Source organism: Nematolebias whitei, chromosome 14 (genome assembly GCF_014905685.2).
Source record: "Nematolebias whitei isolate Nwh7 chromosome 14, NemWhi1, whole genome shotgun sequence".
In the NCBI taxonomy this organism is placed as follows: domain Eukaryota; kingdom Metazoa; phylum Chordata; class Actinopteri; order Cyprinodontiformes; family Rivulidae; genus Nematolebias; species Nematolebias whitei.
This window is the reverse complement of record NC_056511.1, coordinates 30581901-30591755: the sequence shown is the minus strand read 5'-3', so window position 1 is coordinate 30591755 and position 9855 is coordinate 30581901. Positions and strand designations below refer to the sequence as shown.

The 9855-nt window shown below is 39.7% G+C and overlaps 1 protein-coding gene across 2 annotated transcripts in view; it reads left to right on the top strand.

Moving 5' to 3' along the window:
• The window catches only part of abr (ABR activator of RhoGEF and GTPase), a 212122-nt gene extending 205902 nt beyond the window's left edge, over positions 1-6220 (top strand). For both annotated transcript variants that reach the window (XM_037688041.1, XM_037688040.1), the window contains 7 exons: positions 1418-1477; positions 2099-2208; positions 2711-2850; positions 3254-3388; positions 3519-3624; positions 4897-5050; positions 6105-6220. In XM_037688041.1, coding sequence (XP_037543969.1) covers positions 1418-1477; positions 2099-2208; positions 2711-2850; positions 3254-3388; positions 3519-3624; positions 4897-5050; positions 6105-6194 — 795 coding nt within the window. In that variant the 3' untranslated portion in view covers positions 6195-6220. The remainder of the gene's footprint in view (positions 1-1417; positions 1478-2098; positions 2209-2710; positions 2851-3253; positions 3389-3518; positions 3625-4896; positions 5051-6104) is intronic.
• Positions 6221-9855: the final 3635 nt, after the last annotated feature.

The following is a 9855-nucleotide window of genomic DNA, read 5'->3' as shown; positions in this document are numbered from 1 at the left end:
CAGTTAAAAGCAGCTAAGCTGAGAAGCTAAGCTACGAGCTAAGCTAACAGGTCGACCTCGGGGAAAAAAACCTCTGTCTTGTCTATGCTCCAAAATTCACAGTTGAAACCTGTGCCTTTGTGTAAAAAGTTTATTTTCTCTGCAAAAAGAAGCTGAGAACATGTTTACTGGTTTTTATTAAAAGCTTTGTGTGAAAAATGCTATGTTAAAGAGCTCAAACCACACCGAGCGTCCACTAATTTGAGAACTGAAAAAAAAGGAAGGAGAGACAGCCCATGTCGCGTCAAGGGGCCTCCCTCCCATTTTTCTTAAAGAGACACGCTGCTCGTTCCCTCACTAACCATCCTTCGGTTCAAACAATCTTATACTGCCATCCGGTGGTCGAAAAAAATGTACTACACTCGAAACAAATCAACATTTCTTCTTAAATTTGACAATAATTACTAATTGTTGTCAAGTTTTAAACAATATTATCGTTTATCGCAATAATTTCTGAGACACTTAATCGTCCAACTAAACTTGTTATCGTGACAGGCCTATGATTGCAGTGAAGCGGGCCGTGGTTCTGAGCTTTTTGTTGAACCCCTGAGAATATGTCCATTTCACAGGACCGTCATGGTTCCTAACGTTAGAGCCGTGTTGCTGTGAATCAGCTCCCATCAGAACACAGCAGCATCTGGACTGCTCTCATTCAGAAACTGAAGCCACTCCAAGATGTTTCCCATCGTTGTCATGGTAACCAGGAGTCGGCAGACCTTCTGCATGCATGTCGCATCATGCTGCAAGTTTCCTTTGACACACAGGAGTGTTTGAGTTTGAAACAATAGTGTGCTTTTTATACGCCTGTCAAAGTCGTATTTTAATGATCTGTAAGCTTCCTCTTGTTCAGTTCATAACTTCTGACTTGCTCGAGATAATTTAATGAAACTTCGTACACTTATGAATCATCACTAGATGGATTATCACGTACCTTTTCATCACCCTTAAGGTCAAGGTCACATTTTATAAAATGCCTTTGCGTGTCCGAGCTATAAATTTTTGTATAACAGTTTGTGTTGTATGCAGTACATTTATTTTTATTTACTTTGAGCAAAAACAAAAAAAAAGAAAACAATTCCCTACAGTTTATCTTGTTTTTTCTTTTTATTTTTTTTTCTAAGTTTTACTGCTCAGAATTTTAGGATCTATTCAAATAGTAACAGATTTTTTTTTTTAAATGGCAGACTCTTGTGGAAAAGCCACATTCTTAAAATGCAGCTCTATGTTTATTACATTTATGCAGAATTGAACCTCTTGTGTCTGCCTCAGTGTGATGACCTCCTGTGGACACAGTCTGCATGAATTATTTGTTCCAGTTTGGTCAAAGATGTTTCACACACCGTAACTGTCGTCTTCCTGTCTGTTTTCTGTCCCTCAGCTGGATCCACAAACCGTTCAGTCCAAGAACTGGCACATGGACGTCATCGAGATGAACGGGGTGAGACTCCAGATTCTCTGAAAACACTTTAAAACCTGGAATATTGATGCTAATTCTGCCTCTGAATAAATATTTAGTATTTATTTGGGGGGCAGAGACATCTTTTCTAATCGTCGTATTTGAATTAAAACTCAGCTGTTCCTGCGTACACACAGAGTTAGATCAGTTAGATTAATTTAAAGGGAGATGTACATTTCTGAACATGAACAGATCTGATTGGAATATTCCTGCAACACTTTCTGTGTGGATGTATTTATTATAACAACAAAGCAAAATGCATGAAAATGTTTCCTGCTGTAAAACAACTCATTCTTGTTTAAAGCTGTGGGTTTATTTCTACTTTGAGAACTGTAATTAATCAGTTAATGTGCAACATTTCCCTCTGATGAGCACTAATTTAATAGATTTTTTTCCTTATAAAGTAAATTCTGGTGCAACAATTGTGAACGTATAATACACAATAATATATTGTTTTTCTTTACAATCTTCTATTATTTTTCTGATTTCCCGTGGTACTGTAAACTCATATTGTTTGTAGCTTTTTTCTAGCTCTAATTGAGCTCTGTCACAAAGTAATCACCCTCCAGGTTTAGTAAAGTTTATTTAATCCTGACTTTTCAGATCAAAGTGGAGTTCTCCATGAAGTTTACAAGTCGGGACCTCAGCTTAAAGAGAACGCCGTCCAAAAAACAGAGTGGGGTGTTTGGAGTCAAAATCAACGTGGTTACAAAGTAAGCATGCCTCAGCTGCCTGGTTTTTAGTCACATTTACTGTTTATGGGCTGATAACTCAAATTCAGTAGTCCCTCGCTACCTCATGGTTCGACTTTCATGAACTCGCTCTTTTGCGCTTTTTCAAAGTAAGATTGGGCATGACACATAATGAGCTGCACGATCGGCATGGATTTTTTATTTAAAATAAATTATTTTAAATTATTTAGCACCTGTGTGAAGCCCACATGTGCAGAGAGAAGCTCTCTCCTGCAGCAGGTCAGGATCTCTGCTCTGCAGCAGAGAAGTCGGCGTGGCCAAGAGCGCTGGCAGAGAGAGCGGACATCATGACATTCTGTGCTCTTTCAGAGCGTTTAAAGTTTAGAAACATGGGTGGACTGAGAACAGAACCCCCCACGATAAACAAGGGACTACTGTATTTCTGTAACAGACCTGATTTTGTTTTAAATACATGCGTGTTCGTGCTCGTCTGCTGTAAATTAACAGCTGCTGATGTTCGCAGGCGCGAGCGCTCCAAGGTGCCTTACATCGTCCGTCAGTGCATTGAGGAGGTGGAGAAGAGGGGGATTGATGAAGTGGGCATCTACCGGATCTCAGGGGTGGCCACGGACATCCAGGCCCTCAAATCAGCTTTCGACACAAGTAAAAGTCCACTCTGTTTCTCCCGTTCATCTTGGAGCTGCCACAACATGAGCACAGTTTATGCACCGTCTCAGGTCTTTAAAGTCAGTTTACTGCTGGAGGTTTCAGATGGATGGACCTATCTGCAGCTGTGCTCTTGGTCTTTGGAGCATTAACAGATGTGTGAGGAGCGACAGCTGCCCAGTGTCTTGTGTTGAAGAGCGCTCTCTCAGCCTCGCTCACAGCTGCTTTGGCTCCTCTCAGGTCCAGAGCAGAGCTTGGTATCTCCTTTGTTGTTTAGTGTGTAGCCTTGAGCCCGTCTGCATCTGTCTCCTGGAGACGGAGCCTAGAGAGAGCAGCTGTGGTGTTGAGAGGCAGTAATATTGTGTGATCCATCATGAACTGGTCTGTGTGTGATCTGCAGATACCAAAGACATCCTGGTGATGCTCAGCGACATGGATATCAACGCCATCGCAGGAACACTCAAGCTGTACTTCAGGGAGCTGCCGGAGCCGCTGCTCACCGACCGACTCTACCCCGCCTTCATGGAGGGCATAGGTGTGACCTCACACTAAACTCAGACCGTCATGTGTCGGCCATTTTGGAGTTTTTACAGAGGGATATAATCAGTCGGCTTAAAAGGATAAAGGTGTGACTTAATCTCCATTTGTTTGTTGTTCCCTGGCAGCTCTCTCAGACCCGGCAGCCAAGGAGAACTGCATGATGCACCTCCTGCGCTCCCTGCCTGACCCAAACCTCATGACCTTTCTAACTCTGCTGGATCACCTCAAACGGTACACACACTCACACACACACACGTTTTTACCACCTCGTGGGGACCAATGACATCCCTTATGGGATCCATCATTTCTGAAAGGTTTAAAAAATGCATTTTAATTGATAAATTCATAGTAACAAATAATTAAAATAACCATGGGTTGAAGTTTTGAAAACACTCCCACTGATTTTTTTTTTTTACATGACATTTTGCTTCCTCCTGGGGACCATTCATCTCCTCAACACTATCACCATAGCCAATGAAAAACAAACAAAAAAATGTTTCAAATGTTATGTTTAAAAATAAACAGTAAGCTGTTTCAAAAAGATATGTATTAAAAAAAACTCCCAACAGATGTGACATTAATGTAGTATAACATCAACGTTTTAAACTTGATCAAATAAGGGTTGCACACACACACACACACACACACATTCACCCAGATATAAGTTATGTTCAGTCGCCTGATTAATAAAACGTCATTCTTCCTATAAATGTTATTTTTAGGCACCTATATTTAAACAAATGGTGTTTGATGGTGATAATCAATTGGCAGCCTGCGGGCCACATCCAGCCCGTGGGATGATCACACCTGGCCCGTGGAGGGGCACTCATTAAATCTTCCAGGTCAACTTTATGTTTAAAGCTTTTAAAATGTGACATTTATTTCCCTCTTTATGGTTCCTATAAACAAACACACTCACTCAGACACCTACATCCTGTCAGGATTGTATTTTATAACTATATCTCCAGCCTTATAGATTGTAATTGTATAATAACTAATTTTTATTTATTTATTTGACAAAATCGACTGTTAATAAAAAAAAATAAAAAAAAACTTGTGCTTTTTATTTTCTTGTTTTCTGAATATCTAATGTTTACTTTTAATGATTTAATAAATAGATTGAGGTCCTAATAATCATTTTTCTCTGCAGACTATATATATTCATGGTAAATATTTCAGACCATTTCTTACCATATTTTCCTCTAATGCAAACCTTATTAAAGCAGCTAGATCTTAGTCAGGTTTACTTCAAAACAACAACAAGCTATTTACATGTACTTTATTTTCCTTGTCATCCTAGAAACCATAGTAACAAAGGTCCACTCTGAGTCATGGCTGTAACATGTTGACCTGTTAAGACTGATAAGTTTCTGTTCGTTACCAAGGACGAGTTTCGTTGTTTTCCACATTGACCATCTCTGCTGCAGTTTGTAAACAAGTGCCTGACACATTAAGGAGGTCATCTCCTGCTGCCGTTGAAGTGTTTTACTCTTGTTCCTGCAGGGTGGCTGAGAAGGAGCCCATCAACAAGATGTCCCTCCATAACCTGGCCACCGTGTTCGGGCCCACCCTGCTCAGGCCCTCAGAGTCAGAAAGCGCCAAGGGACAGCACATCATGTCCGCCTCCGACATCTGGTCACATGACGTCATGGCACAGGTAAAAAGCTGCAGAGCCACTGTAGAGGGATGTTGGAAACTCCAAAATAAATAACTTAAACATCACGAGATCAGGAGCCGGAAGGGCCAGATGGCCCATCGCATTACAGATTTATAGGGCCTAGACTCCTCCTTCACAGAAGGGGAGCACAACCTAACCGTGTAGGAGGGGGAGTGACGAAATGTGATCTCAACGGAGTTTATGTGAGTTAACGTGAAAGGAAAATATGAGATGGTGCTTAAAAGCCTTTCTGCGTGATGCAGCAAGCAAAATAAACTATTCCTTGATAGATATTGAATCCCTGGGAGACTTTTTTTAGAGTTGCTGGCCCCGTTTAACCCATTCAGAACTGGGTCATAATTTCATTATAATCCCGTCTCTGAGCAGATCAAAACCCCAGGGTCAGTCTGGATAAATATACTACACATAGATTGTTGTTAATTGTGTCCCTTTTCATTTTTTATTATCCAGTTTGTTGATAGACACCCTTCAAATCTATGTGTAGGGACTAAAGTGTTTTTTTTTGTTTGTTGTTGCTGCACATATTTACTACATGTTTACTCCCCAGTTAACCCAGTGACCCACGCTGCTTCAGCCTTTACTCCCAGCTGTATTTATCTCTGCAGACAGATAAACCTCCAGTGAGCAAAACTCGTTTCTGAGCTGAATAAACAAGTTTCTACTAAACATCGTGCAGGAGGTCCCCTCTGTCAAATGCAGTCAGTTTGGAATGAAGCGAAAATATTTTTTACTATTTTTAACATTCAGGAAGGTTTCTGCTCCCTCTTCGTTCCTAAATACAGAATAAATGCCATTTATTTTATTACTATTTATAGTCTTAAAGTACTTTTAAGCAGAATTCACTGACAGAATTTATTTTTTGTAAAGATTTATTTATTTATTTACTTTTTATTTATTTAAATTGTTAACATTGTAACTTATATACATCATATATTTATTCTTTAAAGAAGTCCTTTTCGTGCTACCCCCCCCCCCCCCCCCCAAGCTGGATATGAAAATGAATTTATAATCTCTTGTTTTTTCTTCCTCTCAGGTGCAGGTGCTGCTCTACTACCTGCAGCATCCTCCCATCACCTTTGCAGAGCTTAAACGCAACACGCTGTACTTCTCCACTGATGTTTAATCGTCAGAAAGCCCCACCACCACCGTCCCTGTCCGTCTGAAGGCTTCACCTGGAGCTGAGAGTGACAGACACACCTCGTCTCTCCTCCCAGCAGGCAGCTCGTCCCAATGTCCGCCCCACCACCGTTTCCCTTAACATGTCCTCCTCAAGTGACAGTCATGCATCGAGTTGGAGTGGACAGTAGACAAGTCGACAAGACCACCATCCTCTCTGGGAGCACTCGGAAATTTTGGAGGGGGGGCGGGGCATGTCCAGAGGCCACAGCCTGGTGCAGTGGCACACCATCCAGCTGAGCCGATGTCATCCAAGGAGCTGTTCCTTGAGTCTGAAAGCCGCTAACTCAAACTCCACATTTAGTTTTTTTCTTAATCAGAGGCATTTCAAAAAAAGGCATTTACATGTTTTATAATGTTTATTTTTGTTTGTTTTCTAGCTTTGTGCGAGTGGTGCTGAACGTCAACATGGATGTATTGTGTGTGTGTGTGTTTGTTTAAGGGACTAAAAGAACTGCAGTGGTGGCAGAGGAAGCCATCTTGGAAAAAAAAGGCAAAGATTGTGTCTCAGTGCTGACAAACAGAAGAGGACAGTCCTCTTCACCGAGTCTTGGCCAAATTAGCCCTATTTATTTGAAATATAAATATATAAATATATATAATATGTGTGCCTGTACAGTTTTGTGCAACTAGAGAAGTGCTCTGAGGAGTTTTTTTGTTATTTTTTTGAAGTGAGGTTGTTTTTAGTCTGCTTTTCTTCACCATGTTTAGGGCTGGTAAGATGTGCTAAAAAGATCACAAGTAGTAAGTAATTTCAGATCACGTGCACACTCGTGAAGTTGATGTTTTTTTTTTTGGGGGGGGGGGGGGTTACAGTGAGACACAATGAACAGGTCGCTTTTTTTTTTTGTCTTTCCGCATTTCAAGCCTGTTCCAAGTGTTACTGCACACATTAGTTTTGTTTTCTGTAGGATATTTTTTGCATTTGCCCTCGTTGCATGTTCAGATCGTCAGTGGAATCAGGTCAGGAAGTTATTTCTGTAATGGCCGCGCTAATGCACATTTACAGGGAACTAAACAAGAAGTCTGTTCAGCTCAAAGCCAACCTTCCTGCTCTCAAGCCTACAACATATCTAAGAAACTGCAAGAACTGCTAGATGATAGTTATTTGATATTTTTAATATAAAAATGAAATAAAACTGTTGTATTTTACTTCTTTTGAGAATTTCAATATGCTGTAAATTTGAAACTAAATGTCAATGTGAACTTTTTTCCTCCTTTTTTTAGTAAAGTAAAAGTTATTGAAGCACTTGCTTTGTGTTTAAATGAACTTTGAGGTGTCATGCCATTAATAACCACTTCTTGTAATGAATATTTTTAATATGGAAAGGAAATTAGTTTTTTTTAACTAATATTTTACATTTTTCATCTTTTAAGCCTTGATTTTCCCCTTTTTTCTCTATTTTCCATCATATTCAGCTGAGTTACAAACAACACCTCTGAGTCTCCTGCAGATGTTTAGATTTAGATGTGCACAGCTCCCCCTGGTGGTAAACTTTAAGTATTGTTAAAGGAACTACTCAAAGTTTAACAAAGTCCATGCTCAATAATCCAGGTATACGATCCAACAATTTTCAGTCATGTCATCTGGACAGTTTCTTTTTTTGTGCTGAAACGTTTCACCTTCCATCCAGAAGGCTGATGAGCCCGATTATAAGACTGAGCTGAATACAGCACCTCAGACTGAGGAAGTCTTTCGGATGAAAGACGAAACGTTTCTACATTTTTTTCTTTGTTTTGCTTTGTTTTATTTTTTGAATGTCCAGAGGACCAGATTGAACTTTTTTAGATTTTTCTACCTGGATTATTGAGCATGCATCAGGATACAGAATTAAAAAGTTTTTCTATAGAGGCTCAAAAGCTAATGAGTCCATAAAGTAATTAATGTTTGAATAGGAGTGTTTTTATTAAGATTCACAACAAATCAATGAGTGCCTAAATATAAAATTGATACATCAGTTATTTTTGAAGAGATACAAATTTATGATTTTTCTTTTTCTTTTTAACTGCAGTCTACAGCTTCTGATGCAAAGTGGGGAAAAAAAAAAAATCTCCCAGTTTTTTATTGTCTGTGATCACTGCGAATTGTGTGAATTTAAAAAAAGTTTTGGACAGAAGGAACGATTTTAACCAAGAACTGAACTCATCACCAGGGGCCACATGAACGATTGTGTGCACCTGGTTCTACGCACACGTCGGGATGTATGAAAACAAACCACACTAACGTGTGCGTAAATAGATGCACACTTTCAACCTGCTCTGAGAATGTGCTTACCTCCACACAAACCTCTTCAGTATAAAACTACAAAGTACTGAATCTTGCTTAAATACACCAAAAGAAGACTCCATTTAGTTTTATGAACTCAACAAGATTTCAAACACTGTTTTGTCTGAGTATTTACAGTTCAAATGTAAATGAGGAAATGGAACCATATAAGATAACATATACCACGTTTCAAAAATTATCAGAACTTCTCTAATACAACTTGTAATTTCTTTCATTTTTGGTATGAAAACACACATCAGTGATTGCGCGCCTGCAAAACGCACAGGTGAGGCACATAATGTTTGTTGTATATTGTCTAAGGTGAACTTACATCTCACTGAGAAGAAAATAGGTGTCAGATGATCAAAGTAATTCAGAACTCATGTTTTATGATTCCTCAGCTTGATGAGGTGCAGAAAACTCCATGCATGTCCATAATTAGCTAAAACGGTGGTAAATGTGGTAGCTCTGGCACAGCTGGAGGATAACACCAACAGAAGAGTTGGGAGGCAAATTGTTTTGGGGATCAAACTGACCAAATGATCGGGTATTTCATCGTTGTCCCTGAGCCATGATCCCAGCTGTGTGGGATGACCTCATCCATGATGCCTGATTCCCCTACACCGAGTCTGAAACAGTTGATCATATGTGACTTGCTTAAAAAACTACTCCAAGTTCTACCAGGCTGAATGTGTTCACATAAATTATGTTATTAAACACAAAGTTGTAAATGCCTCAGAAGTGCGCCACCAGCAGATCAGCCTCCCAGATTCGCTCTATTCACTGACAACTGCAGCTTCACACTCTTTGTGCTCATTTGGGAAACATGTTTTTTCACCCATCTACGTACTCTATTACTTTAAGAGCGACCCTGACTCACATTTCATCAAATTCCTAACTTTCCTTCATCTAGATTGTTTTTGACCACAAAGAAAGAGTCACATGTTGGACATCTTTGCATCTATTTTAATATTTAAACTGAGGTGTGTCAGGGGAGGTGCCTCATGTGCACTCAGTTCCACATTTGTTGGGATGTATATAGATGTGCAGAAACACGCATGTGCACGGTTTGATAAATCTGAAAATTTCTGTGCAGACACAATTTTCTCATTTAGTCTCTATACAAACTTTCAGTATGAAAGATGCACACCCTTTCCTACATGACGGTCCAGCAGCATGAGGAGTTCAGCCTCCGTTACCATGGAGATTTAAACAAGCTCAAACTCAGCCTCTGATACCATGGTAATCTAAACAAGCTCAAACTCTGCCTCTGTTACCATGGTAATCTAAACAAGCTCAAACTCTGCCTCTGTTACCATGGTAATCTAAACAAGCTCAAACT